Consider the following 22070-nt stretch of genomic DNA (forward strand, 5'->3'; position numbering starts at 1 on the left):
TGGGGCATGTGATCTCGGTTTGCTGTATTTCTTCAACAGGATCTGGTGTGCCGAGAAGCCTCTTTATTTTCCCCGGCCTTCCATTGCCAAGCTGCTTATTTAGGATTCTCAGAGGAGGGGAGATATTTAAAAAGGAAGGAAGGAAAAAGAGTAGGATAACACGATTTGGACAATGTCAGAAGACACACTTGGTGCAGATAATGAGAGTGGTCAGTGTTAGAGTTTGAAAATGGGCTCAGCTCTACTAAAAAATGGAGAAACTTAATTCTTCAGTGTGAAAATGGGCTAAAAGGGAAAGGAAAAGGTGTACCTGTAAACTCTGGCCTTTTTTCTCTGTTGTTGTTGTTGTTTTTAAGCCCATGAATTCCCCAGGTGCATGGTGCAGCTTGATGGATAAAGGGACCCCCCCTTGTGGGGGAAGCCAGGTTTCCTTCCATTTGTGCTGAGCAGGCAGGGGCGGCCCCAGCGGCTGGCACTTGGCAAGGTAAGATCCTGGCTTCCTGGAAAGACCTTGGGAAGAGCCCAGAGTGAGTCAGAGTATATTTGGGTCTGCCAGGTACACGTCCAGTAGAACAGAAGGATTTGGGGTTTGAAGTTTGTTGTTGGTGGTGGTGGTGATGGTGTGTGTGTGTGTGTGTGTGTGTGTTTGTGTGTGTGTTTTAAGCTTTTTAATTCTAGTTATCATAGTGTTCTGTTCGTTCCAGGTTGAACAGGGTTGGATGTAAATCTTTCTGTGCTCAAAGAAGCGGGCTCACATGCACCCATCTTTGGAAAGAAACCACTCTCTGTTTGAAGAGCCCTCACCAAAGCATCTCCTTCATGGACGTGGCCTGTGTTTAGTATCTGGCTAGTGATTTCTACCTCTTGTGCCTATTTAATTCAGCAACGTTTAGTAAACTTCTAGTAGGTGCTTTGGACCCCGTGAGGTGCTCCACATGACCCCGAAGGAGTAAATCTGAGTAAATGACAAGACAAAATGAAACCGTTTTTTCAAGAATTTTCACAGGAATTCCATTACAGGAAGCAATGAGAAAGTATGACTCCCTAGGTAGTGATAACCCCTTCCATTCCTCATCCTCACATGTCACCCACCAACACAGAGGTGTGCTCAGGTGGAAGTGAGTGCCCTCTAGATAAAATACCCAGCTCTTCACGCACTGCCAGCTGGCCCAGCTGGGCTGGGTTACCCAGTGCTGCCTCATTGATGAAATGCTGATTGAGCTGCTTTGTGTTCCAGAATGGACCCATGGGTCATTCTCTGTTTCTTGTCAACTTCAAACAGGCTGGGCAGTCTGAGTTTGTTTTAACTCTAGGGACCTCAAATGCCTTTTGTCTTTATCAGACTTTATTCTTATCTTTTCAGAAATGGAACTGTTTCTCTTTTTCCTGTTTCCTCATTTTTTCCTAAAAGGCACAAACTTCCAGAAGATGCTTCTGGAAGTGGAGCAGACAGGAAAAGCACCCAGTTTTGGTCTGTTTCTAAGTACCTATTTATAGAATTTTCCAAAGTCGGTCCTTTTCGTGTGTCAAAGATGGGGGATTCCATCTCAATCCACCTTGAAAGGCAATTGAATTAAACAAGCATTTGGTTGGTGAGTACCTGCTTTGTATCCAGCTTTGTTCTGAGGGAGTTAGAGATGAAGTAGGATTAGGCCCTGCCCTTGAGGAGTTTAAAATCTAATTGAACAGGAGAGGCAACACTAATTAAGCCAAGAATGTACTTCTGAGTTTTTGAAGTCACATTCTTGGCTTCAGTGTTTCTGTGTCTCATGGCCAAAAAGGTCCATTAGTTTTAATCTATTCAACAGTAGATTTAGTTGTTCATGAAAAACCTCTCTCCAGCCCCAACAAAGGGAAGGCAAATCTAGACTTTGGGGATGCTTTAACTAATTTTCAAGTTAATTTGGTTTACCTACTTCTTTTCCTAATAGTACTTTGGTCGAGACTCTATGACTTTGAACAAACAGTAAGCACTCACCCAGTCCTGCTGTTTTTTTTCTGGCGAGGTAAAACCACATCAGGCATGAGTTCAGCACTCAAGGAGCTCACTGCCAAGCTTAGTGGGTGAGACAGGACACGAGGGAGAAAGTCACTGGTGTCCAGGAGCAATCAGCACCACAAAACCAGTAACTGGGGTTTTATCCCGAGAGGCTGGGAGAATCACTTTATTGCTTTTTCTTCAGGGTGACTTCATCTCCCCGCATAATGATGTACTGCAAATATTGTGGGAAATGGAGGCACCTGAGTGGCTCAGTCATTAAGCCTCTGCCTTCGGCTCAGGTCATGATCCCAGGGTCCTGGGATGGAGCCCCACATTGGGCTCCTGGCTCAGCCAGAAGCCTGCTTCTCCCTCTCCCACTCCCCCACTTGTGTTCCCTCTCTTGCTATCTCTCTTTCTGTCAAATAAATAAATAGAATCTTAAAAAAAAAAAAAAAGAATAAGAGTATTCTTATTTAAAAAAAGATTTTGGGAAATTTCTGTGCCCTTTGGATGAAAAAGGTGTATTATATAAGGCCCATAACTTTTTAGATGAGTTCAGGAAAAAAAAAGATGATGATGATGATGATGATGATGATATCTAGCATTTATTGAGTGCTTATTACATACTTGGCACTAAATTAATGATGGGGATACAGCTCTTCTCTGTAACACCATTTCATATGTTAGCCCCAAATTATAAAAATTATCATTTCAAAATGGGGGGGCTGCTTAGAATCTGTTCATCATTGTTAACCTGGGTGGTGGTTTCATGGAAATTAATTTTCTCTCCACTTTTGTGTTTTGAAATTTTCAATAATCAGAGGCTATGCAAATAAAAGGAAGGAGCTGAATAAACTTCACCAACGTAAAGAGCGCCTCAGATAAGAGAGGAAGAAAGAAGGAAGTCCGCATTTCTGTAGTGTTTACTATGTGGCAGATCTTTCACATTCACTCTCTGGGAATTAACTGCAAGCCCATTTTACAAATGAGACTCAGAGATATCACAGGACGTTTTTTTTAAGGCGTTGAACCGTTGGCCAGAGCTTCATGCTCTTTCCAATCCGCCACTTTGCTCTCCTGGTCCATATGGTTTCTAAGGGCAGATCCCTGTGTTTTATCCTGATAGCCCGTACTGCCCGGGGACGCAAGAAACCACAGTGCTACTCTTCAAAAGTCTCTCAGACCTACTTATAGTCTGAAACCAAGAGTGTTCTGAAACAGGATGCAGACGGGGTAGGAAAAACTTCAAAACACTATAGCGAAAACTGTCAAAGCAATGGTTAATGCTAACTTGTATCTTACTGGGAGGTCTTTCAATGCCCGTTCTTTGTGGGTGTGTGGGGGTGCTCATGCATGTGGGACACTGGGGGTAACCAACATTTATTTCTAGACGTTTCACAAGCTCTCTCTACAGTGAAGTATAAGCCCTCTTTTACAGATGAGAAAAACGAGGCTGAGAGAGGTCAAAGTTGGCAAAAGCCGTGTGTGCTGGACACTATCCAGGAGCGGAGCATGGTGTAGCTGGAGTTCAAATCCAGCAACCCCTGTCCCCGGGCCCCTGCTGTAGATCCTCACCACGTCAGTAAGTGCTGTGTTACAATCAGAATCTTTCTCCTGTGGAGGCAGCTTCTATTAAAGGCAAGAGAAGATCAACCATATTCCTCCATAAGGCCAGTTGAGTGTAACAAAATGTCAGTTTCTTTGTCATTAGGCACAACTTCCTGGACTCTGAATTCAGTCTGCTTGAACCAGGCTGAACAGAAGCGAATTGTTCCATCTGTTGTCAAAACCATCCTCCCTGACTTCAAAGAACACTGGCTCTGGAGGGTGAGACCCCTGAGGTGCAGAGCAGGATGGAAATGGAGCCCCTCGCCCTCCTATCAGCCCCTACAGTCTCTGGGGGCTGGAGCCGCATACAGCCCCTGCCTGTCATCCCAGCTGACTTCTCTTTGAATCTGAGGCTCTTCTCAACCCCCAGCCTTCCCCTTAGCCCAAACATACCCAGGGCCCAATTTCTGTTTGAAGTGGATGTGCTACTCTTCACACTCGCCGCGGCAAAGGTGCAGTGGGATTAGAGGAACCGGGCTCCCCGTGGGGCCACCTAAGCCTCCGCCAGTACTGAGAGCTTTCAGCCGCTCAGGTCTCAGGGGGTGATAATGGCATTCTGGGCTTTTCCGCAGGGATCCCTAGGCCCCTGAGGGATCTTAATTAAAGAGGCTTTGTGGTTCTCGGGAGGGAAACACCGAACCAGAACTCAGTGTAGGAGCTTGTTTTGAGTTCTGGTTCAGTTTCTGCCTGGCCTAGGTTGGTTCGTAGAGCAAAGGAAATGGAGGAATCGGGCCAGCTGTCTCGGTCCTAAAGCAAAAGCCTCTGCTTTCATGTTAGGCATCTAGAGTTCTACTGCAAAACATCACCTAGGTCGTCTCTCCTTGCTGGAGCAGAAATGATCAGAAAACCACCCTGGAAATCACTCCTAGCACCATGGATTGGAGTGATGCTTTCTCTCTCTCCTTTCTGAGATTGTTCGGAGGAAAAGGTGATAGATTTGTAAAGTAATTCATGATCGTGAAGTTTAATTATATATACTTGTTACTACCTTCCGATGAATGGTATTTAGATGAAAATACTGAATTGTTTTGCTATACAACAAGTATCTCCCTAGAGACATTTTTAATGTTGGTTTTAGGGGAGTAAATAGTTTTTTAAAAAGATAATAAAAAGTAAACTATAAGATCCCTTTCCCTATAAAAATCATTTTTTATAAGTGTCATAATTTTTTGGTGACTCGAGTATGACTTTTTAGATATGATCATAGCATATGTCAGCTTTGAAAATATCATTTTGCAAATTGTGATAGCTGTTTCACAGTTTGGAATTATTCATAAATTTAGAAACATGTATATTTAGAAATCTGTATGGAAATATATTTTCCTCATATTGTTCAATATTTTAGGAAAATATATGGAAACATGTAGATATATTTGAATATATATATATATACATAGATATATGTATGTAAATTATTTAATTAGTGCCAATTTCCCTCCTAGACTGTAAGCTTCATGAAGGTAGGGATTAAGTCTGATTTGTTCATCACTGTATGCCCATTTCCTGTCCTGTATGGGAAATGCAATTCATTTCTGTTGAATAAATGAATGGTCACTTAAAGAGGCACAATGCAATGATGTTGGTACATATTTGTTTTTATCTTACGGGAATGCCCTCTTTAAAAAGTTTTCTTTCTTTCTTTCTTTCTTTTTTAAGGCTTTATTTATTTATTTGACAGAAAGATCACAAGTAGGAAGAGAGGCAGGCAGAGAGAGAGGAGGAAGCCGGCTCCCCACCAAGCAGAGAGCCCGATGCAGGGCTCCATCCCAGGACCCTGGGATCATGACCTAAGCCGAAGGCAGAGGCTTTAACCCACTGAGCCACCCAGGTGCCCCTAAAAAGTATTTTTCCCCCATGCAAGGGACTCAGGTTATAATTAGATTGTAATTTTAAGAAATCACTAATGCTTATCTACAAATAAATATTGAAAATGTTCTGTGGATTATCAAATTAGATGTGTAATACTTTGCTAGTTCATGAGATGGAGAATTTCAAATATTTAGGGACCAGTCCCAACCAAGCAGAGTAAGGCCCAAATCTACCAAATACAATTGTTTAAAGTGACCACTTGTCTCTGTAACAGAGTTTTAAATTTTGCCTGAGAATGACGTAGTTTTATGGTATTAGTACCCGAGCGTGTTCCAGGGTATTTGCACACCTGGTATGAGGTGCCTTCCATCTGTGAATGGCAGAGCTAAGGGACTGAAGTCTGGGGTTGGTGGAGACATCAGCGATGAAGGCCACGGGAATGCAAGTCACTCCCAGCGCGAGTGTTTGGAACTCAGGATGCACTGTATAAGGAAGCTGAGCTCCCTGCAGAACTCACCCCCAAACTTCATGGAATCATCTAAGGCTTCTTCAAACAGAAACCTGTTGACTGGAGACCTTTATAACAATGTTGAAAATAGTTAACAGATAAGCTTTTCTTCCAGGAATAAGGAAGTACGCGGTTGTGCACGAGTCCATGAGGGTGGAAAGAGCTATTTCATAGGCTTGCAAACAAGACCAGCATTGTCCAAAGCTTGCTGTTTCCACCACCATTCCCTTATTCCCCTCTGCCCTCAAAAGATTTTTAAAGTGGTCAGGGCCGTGATGTTGGCCAGTTTTGCTACCAACTTTCCTTTTTTCTTGATCTTTTGTTTCAATGTCTGCTTCCTTTCTCCCATGTGCTCATTGAAGCCTGATTGTGGGGTCAAATTATAATTGGTTTATATATGAAGTTTAATTCACTGTGGCTCTTTTGGCATTAGACTCAAATGGGCTTTGATGTCTGGCTGGAGCTTTGATCCCAGACCCTCGAATGGTGGTCATCACCCCAACTCAAAGGATTGCCCTTTATTTTTTTCCCTCCTATGTGGAGACAGCTTTTCCCCAATTACATCATTTGTGTGTGTTTGGCCATAAAAGCTGCAAGGCATCATTTTGTTGCTTTTCTCTATAGCAAAAGTCTCAACGGACGCTCCTTGCTTTGCCTGGTTGCAGTAGAATGTTCACTGCTGGATGAGGCATTTGTAGAATGCTACTCAGACCTTAGCAGGGGTGCTGGCGGGAGCTGTTCTGCCCCAGGGCAAGGGGTCAGACTGTGTGATCTGAGGGACCCTTCCTGGCTCTGCCCAGGAAATGCCCTGGAGCATAAACTACCCAACCACGATATACTCAGTCAACACTTTTTTTCAGTTAGCAACTTTATCTTACTCTCCAGATCCTCCAGGGAGCATATCCCCTCCATCTTTAGTGCCACACTTTCTGAGTGTGGATTAACAGCTTTTCTTCGAAACAGAGGCTTCGGGGAGGGGTGGAAGCAGAAGAATTAACGTAAGGGCTGAACAATACTGGAAAGGAGATAACAAAGTAGCATTGGTGGAGGAAGAAACACCAGCACCTGCTTTAAAAAGTAGAGAAAGAAAAATCAAAACAGTAGGGGGAAGTGAGAGCCTGTTGGCAACAGAAGGGAGCAGAGAGCAGCGGGTGATTACCTCCAACTACCTCCGGAATACCTGCTACCAAACAAAGAATCAAAGGGGAAAGCCAGGACTAGACTGGAGAGGAGAAAATCTCTTTGAGTTAAGAAGAGACTAGGGACATCCCAACTAGTTACACTTAATCTGACGACATTGGGAGTTTTCCTGACAAAAACAAACAAACCCCCCCACAATTACAGCACTGAGCTCCTTGCTTCTAATTTCGCTTGACAGCCGAGTTTGTTTTAATTGGCGTGTGAATGAACAGCATTATTTATTAATGTGTAATGGATACTTTGGAAAGCATAACCTTTTTTTCCTATTTGTGACCGTTTTACGGGTGGAACCATTTGAATACATTAATTTTAATATTTAAACTTGCTGGGAACACTTTCTCATGGAGATGTACAAGCTGTTATGGCAAATGGTTTGCTTTGGACTAATGAGCCAGCTCCAAGTGGCATTTGGTGGGGAGGAGAGTGGGATGGGGCGGGGAGTTGGGGGGGGGGACGTGGAGACATAGTGATTTGTCTGTCCACTTTAACAAGATTTATTAGTAGTGTGTAAAACATGTTTCAGCTTTTCTCCCCCTCTCAACTCTGTAAATATAGTTGTCGATGTGTGACATAACCCAGGCCACAATAATAGGCTCCACCCAGCCAGAAGGAATCTAATTTAGAGCTAGAAAGCAAGAAGCTTGCTTAGAAATTAATAGAATGAGACAATGATAGAGGACATGGGTGAGTGGTCTTTAGTATGCAGGATCTGTCATTATTCTTCAGTGTCTTCAGCGCTTTACTAAAGTTATGGGGAAAAATTAGTTCCTGTGTTACGAAGCGAATTGTTTGGCACAGAGTATGCATAAAGAAGGGGCGCCTGGGTGGCTCTGTGGGTTAAAGCCTCTGCCTTCGGCTTAGATCATGATCCCAGGGTCCTGAGATTGAGCCCCACGTCGGGCTCTCTGCTCAGCGGGGAGCCTGCTTTCTCCCCTCTCTCTGCCTGCCTCTCTGCCTACTTGTGATCTCTGTCAAATAAATAAATAAAATATAAAAAAAAAAAAGTAACACATGTCTTTATAAAAAGAAAAAAAAAAAAAAGAAGAGGTGACCCGAATAGAATTGATTTTGTATGCTATGAACACTTGAACATAATTCTGTTTTTAGATTTAGTATATAATCTTATTGGTCATGAATCCTGATTGTAGTTAGAGTTTCTTTTATGTCTGTGAGCGACAGCAATGGGGAGGTCCATGGAGTACGGCAAGGGAACTTTGTTTTTTATTATTGTTGTTGTTGTTTGTTTTTATTTTAGTAAGCGCTGAGTTGATTCTACTTGTTGCAGAGATTAAACGGGTACTATTAATTTAGTTAGAAAGTATGTTCTTTTTCAAAGATTTTATTTTATTATTTATTTGACAGACAGAGATCACAGGTAGGCAGAGAGGCAGGCAGAGAGAGGAGGAAGCAGTCTCCCTGTTGAGCAGAGAACCCCATGTGGGGCTCAATCCCAGGACCCTGAGATCAGGTTCTGAGCTGAAGGCAGAGGCTTTAACCCACTGAACCACCCAGGTGCCCCAGAAAGTATGTTAATGTAAAAACAATTTACAACCAACCTCCATTTTCTTGAGTCTCTAGAGATCATCAGTTGAATGCTTGCAAGGCAGTTTTGAGTGCAGTAATACTAAGAGGGTTTAAACCAACCTCTGCAGGGAACTTTTATAATGTAATTGGAGAGAAGAAATACACGTAAACCCCTACGTGCATAGATATGTGTGTTCACATACAGACAAATAACCAAACAAACAGCATTTGGGAAGAATCAGATATTCATACAGTTATCTGGAGTTCAGAGGAGAAAAGTGAACTGATCTTGGAGGGAAGCCTAGACCACACAGCAGAGAAAGGGGAGCCGGGCTAAGGTGTAAGAGTCTGAAGTAATGATACAGGATGCATTCCTTCACACAACACTTTGCCTGAACTTCAGTGGATTGTGACTTCTTGGATTTAATTTCTGAGGCTGTTTGAGGTATTGATTTTTAAAATAGATATGGTGCTTTTCCATAGACAAACCAATAGTGGTGCTTCCAAACCTCTTTTCCACCCAAAGTCCCTGCAACCAGTGTGCCAAGCAGAGGTGACCATTCCACAAATGCTACTTCGGGGGAAAGTTTATAGGTCCCTCTGGAAGAAAACAAAAAGCCACAACTCCTGTACTCCTGACCATCTATGTGCCGGCCATGTTGTAAACGCACACCCTCGCCCCCCCATATTATATACCGTATATTACTGTAATTCTTCTAATTGGCATAGTCAGCCAGTAGCTCCATTTTACTGTTGAGGAAAGAGAGGCATAGGGAAATGAAGTAACTTGTTTGCACAACTAATCAATGCTGGAACAGGATTCACATTCAGACAGTCTGGTTTCAGAGTCAGAGCTCTTGCGTTTGCCCAAGATAGCAAATAACAACAATAAAAAACTCGAACAAAAACCCAAGCGCACAGGTGTGCGCGCCAGCGTTAAACCCCAGGCTTGTAAAATAATTGATGCAACTGCTTGGTTTACAGCAACATCCTCCTCCCTAATTTTATATGCCTTCCGTAAAAATAAAATAAAATAATTAAATAAAATAAATAAAATAAAAACAATAGCCACAAAACTAAGAGTCAGATAGTTTGAGAACAACATTGCACTGTGCTTTGGTATTGCTTGCCTTCACAAAGCGGAGTCCAGGAAACCAAACCCACAGAAATGGTCTTTGAATCCACTCTCAGTACCTTGCTCGGCAAGGTGAAAGAAACCGAAATCGGTGTGAGTGGATGCGAACAGTGGACGTGGGGGGAAAGGGTTAAGATTGTGTGCAGCAACTCGGTCGAGTTTCAGAAAGTTCTCGGGGGAGCCCAACTGCTGCGTCCCCTCGCGACCCTGCCTGCGAGGCCGAGTGTAACAGGATGCTGGGACTCGAGGCGCTCGCCCCTCGCTTTGTGCGAGGCAAAAGAGCCAATAAGGAACGAGGCAAAAATTGGGTGCAGTAAACCCGAAAAGGGGGCTAGGAGGCCCGCGGGAAGAGCGGGGGAGGAGACAGGGAGGAGCGGGGAGGGCCGAGAGAGGAGGAGGCCGGCGCCGAGCGCCAGCGGCGCCCCTGACAGAAGAGGGGGAAGCCTGGGGGAGCGCGCCTCGGAGCCGAGGGGCCGGCGCGGGGAGGCGGGCGCCAGGCGGGGGTTTGCCGGGCCGCCGCGCGTGACGTAGCGCCGGGCAGGGCGTTATCAGCTGCGGGGCCGCGGCGAGGGACGCGCGGCGACAGCGGACGGCGCCGCCCGGGCCCGGACGGCTGCAGCCCGCGGCCGCGAGCGCGTCCCGAGCGCTTCTGGCTGTCGCCCCGTCGCCGTGCCCCGTCCCAGGGCGGCATGAGCCCTCGGCCGCAGCCCTAGCGCCCGCTCCTCCGCCCGGGCGGCCGGGCTGCGGTGACGAGTGCTCGCTGCGAGGGTCGGGGCCATGAAGCCGAGTGCGGCCGGGACGGCGAGGGAGCTGGAGCCGCAGGCGCCGGCCCGGGGCGAGCAACGCGCGCTGGAGCCCGAGGGGCGCTGGCGGGAGAAAGGCGAGGCGGACACGGAGCGGCAGCGCACCCGGGAGCGGCAGGAGGCCACGCTGGCCGGGCTGGCGGAGCTGGAGTACCTGCGCCAGCGCCAGGAGCTGCTGGTCCGGGGCGCCCTGCGTGGCGCGGGGGGCTCGGGAGTCGCTGCGCCCCGCGCTGCGGAGCTGCCGGCGGAGGCGGCGCAACGCAGCCGCCTGGAGGAGAAGTTCTTGGAGGAGAATATCTTGCTGCTGCGGAAGCAATTGGTAGGTCGTGCCTGGAGGTAGGGGCACGCCTGTCCCTGCACATGGGCTGGGATTCGGGCAGGTGGTCTGGGGGCGGGCGCGAGGGGTGCCTCCGGCTGGGGGGGATTCTCCCGGATCCCGGACCTCCATCCCCGCGCGGGCCCCGGGCGCCCACGCGTTTCTGGCGTGTGCCCGCTTTGTGTCAGGTGAGGGGCTGGCGACCCCGCGCGGATTGCCGAGAGGGGGTGGCAGCTCTCCCCTCCTCGCGCTGCCTTCGGGATTCTTGGAGTCGCCTGGTTGTAACCTTCAGTCTCTCTAGTTAGACGAACGCAACGCCCTCTCCCTGAATGTTTGCAAACCCTCCTTTAAAATACCATTTCTTTTGGAGGTCTTAGCTTCGTGTCCTCCCGCCGAGAGGGGACAAAAGCCGAGGAGGGGGCTTGTGGCGAGGTTAACTGTCCGAAGCTGAATTTTACGATTACGCGGAAGCGCACGTAGGGAGCCCTGCCCCTCCCGGGACTCCAGGCACGCCAGCTTTTGCCTGGGCTGCTGCTTAATTTCAAATAGAAGCCCTTTGTATGAGGCAGCTAAAACATGCAAATGATAGAAATTTGGCTGGAGAAAGTGCCCCGTCCTCTCGTATTTTCTGTGAACGGCGGTGGAGGTGGGAGAAGAGAGAACCTGCTCTTAGGCGGCATTAATCTTACTGGATTTCCGTCAGTGTCTCTGTCATTCTGTGCCATCTGCATTAATGGGGAAGAAAAAGAACTTTGGCGCTTAATGTATTGATGAACAGCTCTTGACCCCGCCTCAGAATAATGGCGGCAGCTTTGTTATGGTGACCTCAAAAATGTAGTTTTGAAAAGAGAGGAAAAAAATGTTTTTCTGAGCATGTGATACTGTCTGAAACTAGACACATGCTCGATAATGCCCCTCATACAATAGTGAACATAGGTGATGTTGTGTGGTTATTTGTCAAGGGGTTTCTTGTATTCTGTCTTTCCACATAATTTTTCTCTCTCCTCTCTCCCTTTTTCTCTCTCAGCATCAAAGTGCTTTTACTTTGGTTTATTTTGCCTTAAGAAGCGAATTCTAGCAAACAGGCATATATGGGTTTTGTCTACAGGCTTTTTAAGTCAAAGGACGGACAGGAATAATATTCCTATGCATCTATTTTTTAAAGATGCATCCTGGTTTGTGCAATACCTTTTTTGGCATTTTACTGATTTTTGGTAGCAGCCCAGATTCGTGTGTAATGTGGATTTGAGTCAATTCTTGCTGGCTATGCCTTGGTCATTGACATTTTATGCATTGTCTTGTACAATAGCACCTTTTTCTCTTCATGAGTTTCAAGATTGTGAGTGGCACATTCCTATTGTCCCCTGGAGGGGAGTAAGGCTACATGTCAAGAGAATTTCAGTCCAGTCAGTGTTTGTGGTACTATTTTCATAGGTAGACTTGGCATTCATGATTTGAACCAGATGCCTTTTTAGTTCTCTTGCTTTCCCAGCAGTAGGAAGCACTAGGTGGCGCTGTGAGTTAGCACTACAGATCTGTCACCTTTGGAAACCCAAGTTGAGTTCAAATCTTGATGGACCTTCCCTTGAGGGTTTTGGATTTTGCCGGCTCACATTATACTTGGCACTGGCTATTAGTATTAGTTTCTCACTTTCAAAGGCCCTAAGACTGATTAAACCCCACCAAAGCACCTAATAGAAAACAAAACTCTGCGGGACATTTGGCCAGAAAATCTCACCTAAGTAAGAGTATAGTGTAGTGTAGGAAATATCTCACACCCTGACTTCAAATTAGAGTCTACTGTGAAGTATGGTTTTGTGAAAAATTGGCTGTACGCAGAGAATTTAAAAAAATCTCCTTATCCTTACCTTTAAAAAGTGAATTTGTATATATTCTTTGAAACAAAAAGTCGTGTTTTTATGAAAAAACTTTATAGCACCACAAAATGCAAGAAAGTAACACTAAACATAGAACATATTCTTGAAGTTTGTTTGTTTGTTTGTTTTAAATTCCAAATTTTGCTTTTGGAAGATATAGTGAACTTTATTTATTTATTTATTTAAAAAAGATTTTATTTCTTTGACAGAGAGAGAGACAGCGAGAGAGGGAACACAAGCAGGGGGAGTGGGAGAGGGAGACACAGGCCTCCCGCTGAGCAAGGAGCCTGATGTGGGGCTCCATCCCAGTATACGGGGATCATGACCTGAGCTGAAGGCAGCCGCTTAACTACCAAGCCACCCAGGCGCCTCTAGTGAACTCTTTAAATGGTAATTTGAGTACTGATAGCAGACTTTCTGGTTCTTTGTGACCAAAAATGTGTTCATTTTTCCTTTTCTGTGTTTCTTCCTAATCAGAATTGTCTAAGGAGAAGAGATGCTGGTTTGTTGAATCAGTTGCAAGAACTTGACAAGCAGATAAGTGACCTGAGACTAGATGTAGAAAAGACATCTGAAGAGCACCTGGAGACGGACAGTCGGCCCAGCTCAGGTGAGTGTGTGAGCACAAGGACGGAATTCTGCATTCAAGTTCTACTTCAGCCCCCTGGGGTTAGCCTTCCCAGACCTGCAAATGGCAATGGAGTTTGTTTCTAGGGTAGAGAGATTTAAAAAAAAAAAAAAAAGAAAGAAAAGAAAAAAAAGCAGTCTGCCATTCAGTTGTATGAGAGGGAAATAAAACCAGATGACAAAATTTTTAATAATGAGATTGATCTGACTGGAGTCCCCTGAGTTTAAAAATAAAAGCTTTTATTCAAATTTCTGGAAGAGCAGTCCTCCTTTGAAACTTGAGAAAGTCAGAACTGGGCTAGAAAATTAGTCACACTTCAACTTCCTGAGACCACTTCAAAAGTTTTTTTTTTTTCTTCTTTTAAGCCATTTGGCTTCTTAACTAGATTTGTTTTTTCTTCAAATTATTCTTCCTGAAACTTTCATGATAAAGTTGAGGCTTTGAGAGATCTAAGTCTCATTCCTTGAACATCTTTAAAGGTGGGGTCAAGGAGGAAGGTCAATTTGAACGTGAGAGTAACTTTGAAATGTATCCATAGATATGGGCTCTTGGCCTTTTCCTAAGAATTGCCTGAAATAAAATCATACAGGCACAATGTTAAATCCAGTGAACCAAAATTGCCCCCCACTACCACCGTCTCCCTCTCCTACCTTTCCTAGTTGATTAACTCTTTTCCTTTTAAGCACAAATGTGTACTATTGCTTGACATGATCTTAATTCCAAACGGTGTTTTTATTTGTAGGGTTTTATGAGCTGAGTGATGGGGCTTCAGGATCCCTTTCCAATTCCTCTAACTCGGTCTTCAGTGAGTGTTTATCCAGTTGTCATTCCAGCACCTGCTTTTGCAGCCCCTTGGAGGCAACCTTGACTATCTCAGATGGTTGCCCCAAATCTGCAGGTAAGACTTTTTAGAATCAATAGACATTTTTTTTTAAAGGTTTTATTTATTTATTTGACAGAGAGAGAGATCATAAGTAGGCAGAGAGGCAGGCAGAGAGAGAGGGGAAAGCAGGCTCTCCGCTGAGCAGAGAGCCTGATGCAGGGATCAATCCCAAGACCCTGGTCATCATCCCAAGATCCAGTCCCAACACCTCAGGTCATGACCTGAGCTGAAGGCAGAGGCTTAACTCACTGAGCCACCCAGGTGCCCCTTGATAGACGTTTTTAATTGGAAGGGGTGAAAGGCCCTTAAAGATGATGTAGCTTCAACCCCTTCTATTGATAGAAAAACAGAAGGTCAGAGCATTTCATCAGTGTGCTACATTTCATGACATAGTTGATTTAGAACCATGATGATCACTCTTCAGGTCCTCCTTGGGTACTGGTTAGCTGACAGTGGCAAGATAGCTTGTCCTTAGAAATCCTGTCCCAATATTACAGGTCTCTTGGGCTCTGTTTGCGAGCCTTTGCTGTTAGCTTAACTTGTTTGCATTTTCTCTTGAAAACCACTTTGGATCTGTTTTTTTCTTCTTTCAATCATTGAAAGCTCAGACTTACACTAAGTTAAATTTATCTGTCAGACTGATTGGCACTTCAGGGAGCAGTGACCCCTCCACGTTCTCCAGAATGTCTTGTACCATGGCAGCTGTCTTTTCTTCTAGCAGGTGGGCGGGATGAGATTCTCCTGGGCCATGTGCCACTGTTCCCCATTTTGGGCTATCCTCGCAGTGACCTCCAGAGAGAGTCATGCAGTTGTTGGTATTGGAAGAGTTTCTGCATTTCCACTGTATATCCCACACTGTACTAGGTGCTCTGCATACATTTATCTCCTTTGAATCTTCCCAATAGTTCTGCAGGGTGTGCAAGTATCGTTAGCTCCATCTTATGTCTCAGAAAAAGGAGGTCCAGTGAGGTTAGGTTAATTGTTTAAGGTTATATAGGTAGTGGGGAGCAGAGGCAGGACCATGCTCGGGACTAACTACCAGGTCCAAGTTTTTTCCACGACACCGAGGGAATTCAGAAATTATTGTGTTCGACCTTCTCATTGAACAGAGGAGGAATTTGGTTTTATGAAACAGCTTGTCAGAGGCTCCTCATTTGCTGAATGGCAGAGTTGTTGCTGAAACTTGGAACTCCCTGCGTAGTTCTACTTTACTGTGGTTCCTCAAGAGCAGAGAAAACAAAGGAGAGGAGCTGTGGGTGCCAGCACAAGTCACTGTACTCTCTGTTTGCCTGGGCAGAAGGCTGACTTTTTGAGATCCCAGCAATGAAAACATCGTGCCAAACAACTGAGGCTGCTAACTGGCTGGTTTTTTGTGTTTGTACTGTGTGCTATCAGCAGCAATTACTTGGGGAAGCACAAATCTGTGTTATCTAGAGTGTCTGGGCCTCAAGTTCATTGGTAATTGCTCCCCTTCACTCTGCTGCTCTGGTTTCAGAGGGAAACTTTAAAACCCATTAAAGGTGCTTTGGTAAAGGTTTTCCTTGAGGACAGACCCCTGATCTCCCAAATGCCACATCTTCACATAACTGAGGCAGTTGTACTGGGCCTTGGGGACTGAGATGTCTGTTTCGCGCCTTAACTCAGTTGAGAATAGGGACAGAATAGTAAAGTGTAGGTAAACATAGGGCAATGTTTAAATATAGGGCGAAGATAGAGTAGTGGAGGAGGATGGATGGGCAACAGTATTAGCTAAAAAGGTTTCCCTTTCTTATAGTTAGCTGTTTATTAGGAGTACAGGTGTGTGTGGGGGGTGGGGGGTAAGGACACAGCACTTTTACTTTATAATAATCTTTTCTTCACAAATAAATCCTATCTTTTCTGTGTCCAGAATATATTTTTCCCCAGGGCTGCTAATTACCACTGAAGGTCATTACCACTGAAGGTCTTTCCCTTAAATTAAGCAATTTACATAGACTCTGGCACATAGTAGTTTTCCAATATTTGAGTGAATAAGTATAATACAGGATATATTAAATAGTGACAAAACTTTGATATTCCTGAGCTAAAGTTCATTAAAGGGATTTCATATTTATAATAGTCACCAAGGGTAAGACATCAAAATCATTTAATTAAGCAAGAAAGCTTGATTTCCTTGTATTTTGGCATCTACATTTTTGAGATGTGGAAAATTTATTCATTAATACAACTCAATCTTTTAAAACCTTATCAAGAATTCCTTCCTATTTATTGTTTTATTTTTTAGTGTCACTATTGAAAATATAAGGTGATTATTATTTACATTTGGTTAATCTTCATTGAAATTTGATCAGTTTCTTTGAACTTCCAATTGACAATTATACCAAACACATGTCATTAAGTAGATCTAAAAAGATAGAAAATGAAGAGAAACCTCTCAGAAAGTACAGTTTATCTGCAGTATTTCAAAAGGAAACCAGGTATAGAATACAGAGGGTAAAGTAGCCCAGAGAAAGAATGATTCAAAAAATGTGTTTTTTTGAGTTGTAAATGCAGTGTATATTTATGGAAAATGTAGAAAATAGGAAATAAAGAAGAAAATCTCACTTGCTTTTTACACTGCAATGCTACTATTGGCATCCTGGTGTGCTTCATCTAAGACTTTTCTCTTTGCATATATATATACAGTCAATAAAATTATAATCATAGTCTGGTATTATATCATGATTTTCACTAAACTTTAAAGCATTTTCCCCATTATTCAATAGTTTGAAAGTGTGTTTTTTTTTTTTAAGATTTTATTTATTTATTTGACAGAGATCACAAGTAGGCATAGAGGCAGGCAGAGAGAGGGGGAAGCAGGCTCCCCGCTGAGCAGGGATCCTGATGCAGGGCTTGATCCCAGGACCCGGAGATCATGAACTGAGTGGAAGGCAAAAGCTCAACCCACTGAGCCACCCAGGCACCTCAATTTGAAAGTATTTATAATGGCTGAATACTTTTCCTTCAGAGGATATATCATTTCCTGTTACGAATTTCTTTGTTAAATATTTCTTCCCTCATCCAGTAGTATGGACTGTATGTAAAAGAGTACAGTAGCTTGTAGGAATAGTTGGTTCTTTAGCATTCTCTATCTGTGAATTTGTTTTCCTAGAAATTGGCCTGAGTCAAGCTGGCGCTGACCAATTAATTTCTTCAGAGTGTACCTTTAAATGTTTTTCAGATCTCATAGGATGGTTGGAATATAAAGAAGGCCACTGTGAAGACCAGGCCTCAGGGCCAGTTTGCCATACCCACTCCACATCACAATTTAATTCCCTTGGTATCATTGCAGATGTGAATCCCAAGTACCAGTGTGATCTGGTGTCTAAAAACGGGAACGATGTGTATCGCTATCCCAGCCCACTTCATGCCGTGGCGGTGCAGAGCCCAATGTTTCTCCTTTGTCTGACGGGCAACCCTCTGAGGGAAGAGGAGAGGCTTGGTAACCATGCCAGTGACCTTTGTGTGGGATCTGAGTTGGACGCCGTCAAGACAGACACTTCCTTGCCATCTCCAAGCAGTTTGTGGTCTGCTCCCCATCCTTCGTCCAGTAAGAAAATGGATGGCTACATTCTGAGCCTGGTCCAGAAAAAAACACACCCTGTAAGGACCAACAAACCAAGAACCAGTGTGAATGCGGACCCCACGAAGGGGCTTCTGAGGAATGGGAGCGTCTGTGTCCGAGTGACTGGGGGCGTCTCACAGGGCAACAGCGGGAACCTTAAAAATTCTAAACAGGTGCTTCTGCCCTCGGGCGGAATCCCTTCTCCGGACCTCGGGACGTTCTCCCCACCGAAGCAGTGGTCAAAGGAATCCAAGGCAGAACACGTGGAAAGCAAGAGGCTGTCCCCGCCTGAGGGCTGCTTGCCCGGCGCCGCCCCTGAACTTCCAGCCAAGCATCTGCCCAAAAATGCCAAGCCCGCTTCCCAGGAACACGCCCGCTGTCCCACCGCTGTCCCAGGGGAGTCCCCCAAAGACGGCATTCAGGTTCTAGGCGCCCCTGCCAAGGAGAGCCCCGGGAGGGGCCCCGCGCCGCCGGCGGAGGGCAAAGCCGTCCAGCCGCTGAAAAAGCTGTCGCAGAAGAGCTGCCCGCCGCCCGCCCCTCCTGCAGCGCCCCCTCCTGTGCCCACGACGCCGCTGCCTGCGGCTTTCACCGTGGAAGAGCGGCCGGCGCTGGATTTCAAGAGCGAGGGCTCCTCCTCCCAGAGCCTGGAGGAAGGGCCCCCGGCGAAGGCGCCGTCCGGCCCGGGCCCGCAGGCAGCGGGCGGCAGGCCCCACCGCGGCTCCCGGACCGCGGCCGTCCCGCGGGGCTCAGCCCCGAAGCACCGGGGCGCCCCGACCCTTCACGGCCCGGACAGCGCGCTGCCCCCGGTGAGGGAGAAGAGCCGCGTGGCGGGCAAGAAGTGCCGGTTCCCCGACGACGCGGACACAAACCGGAAACTCAGGAAGGCCTCGTCCCGCGGGCGGAAGGGCGGGGGCGGCCAGCCCGAGGCGGGTCTCCCCAGCCGGCCGCCGGGCGCGGGCCACAGGGCCGGGGGCAGGGCGCACGGCCACGGCCGGGAGGCTCTGGTGGCCAAGCCCAAGCACAAGCGAACGGACTCGCGGCGCTGGCGCTCGGCCGCGGAGGTGTCCCTGGAAGAGGCCCTGCGGCGGTCGCGGCGCGTCCGGCGCGAGCACGTGGGCCTGTATCCCGCCGCCGTGCCGCTGCCCTACGCCAGCCCCTACGCCTACGTGGCCAGCGACTCGGAGTACTCGGCCGAGTGCGAGTCGCTCTTCCACTCCACGGTGCTGGACACCAGCGAGGACGAGCGCAGCAACTACACCACCAACTGCTTCGGGGACAGCGAGTCCAGCGTGAGCGAGGGTGAGTTTGCGGGCGACAGCACGAGCTCCAGTGACTCCGAGGAAAGCGGGGGCCTCATCTGGTCCCAGTTCGTCCAGACCCTCCCCATCCAGGCGGTCACGGCCCCAGACCTCCACAGCAACCCCACGAAAACCTTTGTCAAAATCAAGGCTTCGCATAACCTCAAGAAGAAGATCCTCCGCTTTCGGTCCGGCTCTCTGAAACTCATGACGACCGTCTAAGGAACGCCGCTGGCGGGGAGAGCGGGGTGCTGTCTAGTTTTCTAGAGGAAAAGGTGGCGTCTTATTTCTTTGTGTGACAGTTTCACGGAATGCTTTCCTTTCGTTGGGGTTACCCCGAGGTCAATTGTCTCGTCTTCATCTTGTAGGGACACTAGTGCCTTGAATGGAAGGTAAAGAATGTTTTTTTGTTGGCTAGGAGTAAATACTGGGTTTTTAATGGTGGTGATAGTGAATGGATTTTGTGATATCAGGTGATTTTTATCGGAAATTCTCCGAGCTTCTGTGAAGGCACAGGTTTCGATGGTCCAGTCTTACTGGGATGGGACCTTTTGATCGGAAGGTCAGGTTGATGGAATCTAGGACATACGTTTGCTTCTTGGTTCTCTCGGGCAGTGTCGCCACCAGGGTTTACCTGTTGAGAGGCATCACGTACACTTGTGTGAAGTAGGTACGATGGACAGTCATTGTTTTCTGTAATTTTCAATATAGTCTCCCTTTCTTAGGTGGGTCCCCATTCTCTTTTCCTCCCAGAACTGTTTCGTTTACTGGACTCAGAACTTGAAGACCAGCCCCTAGATCCAGAGCTGGTGACCTGGATCGGGAGGCTGGTAATAACCTTAAAAGGATTCACTAAAACTTTTGCCGCATTTGGTGCCTAGGCCCTAGTTTCAGTAACCCTTTAACGGCCGATTAGCCAACATTTTGATGCCTTTTTCCTCTTCCCTGATTTGCAGCTGATCCAACCATTTCTTCCTGGAAGGACTTGTCTTTGGGATAGAATTTTGGTCCTGGGGTACTGAGAAATTCAGCCCTAATGAAATAACCCTGGGGTGTGACTCTAAGCCCAGAATTGCTCACTGAGCATTGTGCCACCTAAGCATTGGCCTGAACATTTTAGTGCAATCCAGTCCAGATTGGACCACTGATTCTGTCTGGAAGGGCTTTTTTTAAAAAAAGAAAAAAAAAAGTTTTGGTAAACAGTATTGTGTAAAATTGTTTTTTATACCAATATATGCATGTTTTGTGCATGAGTAGTATTTGTTTTGATATTTCTATGATGTTAAATTACTGTATGATATAAACAGTATGTGTTTTTATATATCATTGTGTAAATTTAATATAACGCATTTTATGCTGTAATAAACAGTTTGTTTTACTGCTGTTAAGTTTGTTGTTTGGGTATAAAACCAGTTACACATAAAAATCTTGTGCTGATTGTTTTGGAATTTCTATTCTAAGCATTAGAATATTCGTAGTAATTGAAGCAGGTTTTAGGCATAGGCTTCGATTGGATGGTGAGTAAACAAATGAAAAGCAAACCACTTCTTTAGAATAGTTAAGGTAATTCTTTAAAATTTAAAGTAAATTTGGTAGGTGTCATCCAAGGAGAATATTTCTGAGAAGAATCTTCCTACTCCCCCAACTTTTCAGTATAAAAAAAATTTCTGACACGGAAATGTTGAAATGAGAGCAAACACCTGTATAGCCAACACCCAGATTCAACAATTGCTAACAATTGCTGACACTTGCTTTAACTTTCTTTACATATATATTAGGTTAAACCATATTCCTGGTTTTGAAGCTTAAAGACAGATTTTGGCAATCTTCTCTCTCCACCACACTGCTCTACTCCTTTAAAGTAAATTTCAGGCAGCATGGTAATTCCTGTCTAAAAACTTAAGCATGTATTTCCTAAGAACAAGGAAATTCTTAGGATAGAACTAAAATATAGAACTAAAACGTCATGATCACACCTAAGGAAAACTGGCAATAATTCTGAATATCATCAAATATTTAATCTCTATTCAGATTTTCCAATTTGTTTCAGACTTCTTTTTAAATTTTTTTTTTTTTCGTAAAGATTTTATTTATTTATTCGACAGAGAGAGATCAAGTAGGCAGAGAGGCAGGCAGAGAGAGAGAGGAGGAAGCAGGCTCCCTGCTGAGCAGAGAGCCCGATGTGGGACTGGATCCCAGGACCCTGAGATCATGACCTGAGCCGAAGGCAGTGGCTTAACCCACTGAGCCACCCAGGCGCCCCTTAAAATTTTTTTTTAAAAAAGATTTTATCTATTTATTTGGGAGAGAGAGAGAGAGGTCAGAGGGAGAAGCAGACTCCCTGCTCAGCAGGGAGCCTGATGTGGGACTCAATCCTGCGATTGCAGGATCATGCCCTGAGCCAAAGGCAGTTGCTTAACCAATTGAGCCACCCAGGTGTCCCTTGTTTCAGACTTTTTTTTTTAAAAGATTTTTATTTATTTATTTTGAGAGAGAGAGACAAAGTGAGAGAGAGCATGAGAGGGGAGGTCAGAGAGTGAAGCAGACTCCCCATGGAGCTGGGAGCCCAATGTGGGACTTGATCGCAGGACTCTGGGACCATGACCTGAGCTGAAGGCAGTTGCTTAACCAACTGAGCCACCCAGGTGCCCCTGTTTCAGACTTTTTAACAGTAGTTTCCTCCCTTTAACTTCACAGGTTTCAGTCAGTATGTGGCGTTTGGTTGTAGATCTTTTGTCTTTTTAGTTTAGAAGAGTTTCCTCCCATTTCTTAAAAATGACACTGGGTTTTTAAATTCATAGTTATAGAAGGGCTCACATTCTGGATTTGGTTGTTTCCTTATGTTGTCTTTTAATGCCTAGTCCTTCTATTTCCTGTAAACCATTTAAGGCTTGGTTAGATTCAGGTTAAACGTTCT

At 45.5% G+C, this 22070-nt stretch overlaps 1 protein-coding gene across 2 annotated transcripts; it reads left to right on the plus strand.

Annotated features, from left to right (window-relative positions):
- The first annotated feature begins 10023 nt into the window (after positions 1 to 10023).
- On the plus strand, positions 10024 to 20588 carry DACT1 (dishevelled binding antagonist of beta catenin 1). 2 transcript variants are annotated; one of them, XM_032344348.1, is made up of 4 exons: positions 10024 to 10887; positions 13239 to 13371; positions 14132 to 14287; positions 17472 to 20588. In XM_032344348.1, the coding sequence occupies exons 1-4, from the start codon at positions 10543 to 10545 to the stop codon at positions 19373 to 19375; spliced, it is 2538 nt and encodes an 845-aa protein (XP_032200239.1). In that variant the 5' UTR covers positions 10024 to 10542; the 3' UTR covers positions 19376 to 20588. The 2 variants fall into 2 exon arrangements, with proteins under 2 accessions (XP_032200239.1, XP_032200240.1); XM_032344349.1 differs by having other exon boundaries at positions 10027 to 10887; positions 17583 to 20587.
- The last annotated feature ends 1482 nt before the right edge of the window (positions 20589 to 22070 follow it).

This window comes from Mustela erminea, chromosome 5 (assembly GCF_009829155.1).
Source record: "Mustela erminea isolate mMusErm1 chromosome 5, mMusErm1.Pri, whole genome shotgun sequence".
In the NCBI taxonomy this organism is placed as follows: domain Eukaryota; kingdom Metazoa; phylum Chordata; class Mammalia; order Carnivora; family Mustelidae; genus Mustela; species Mustela erminea.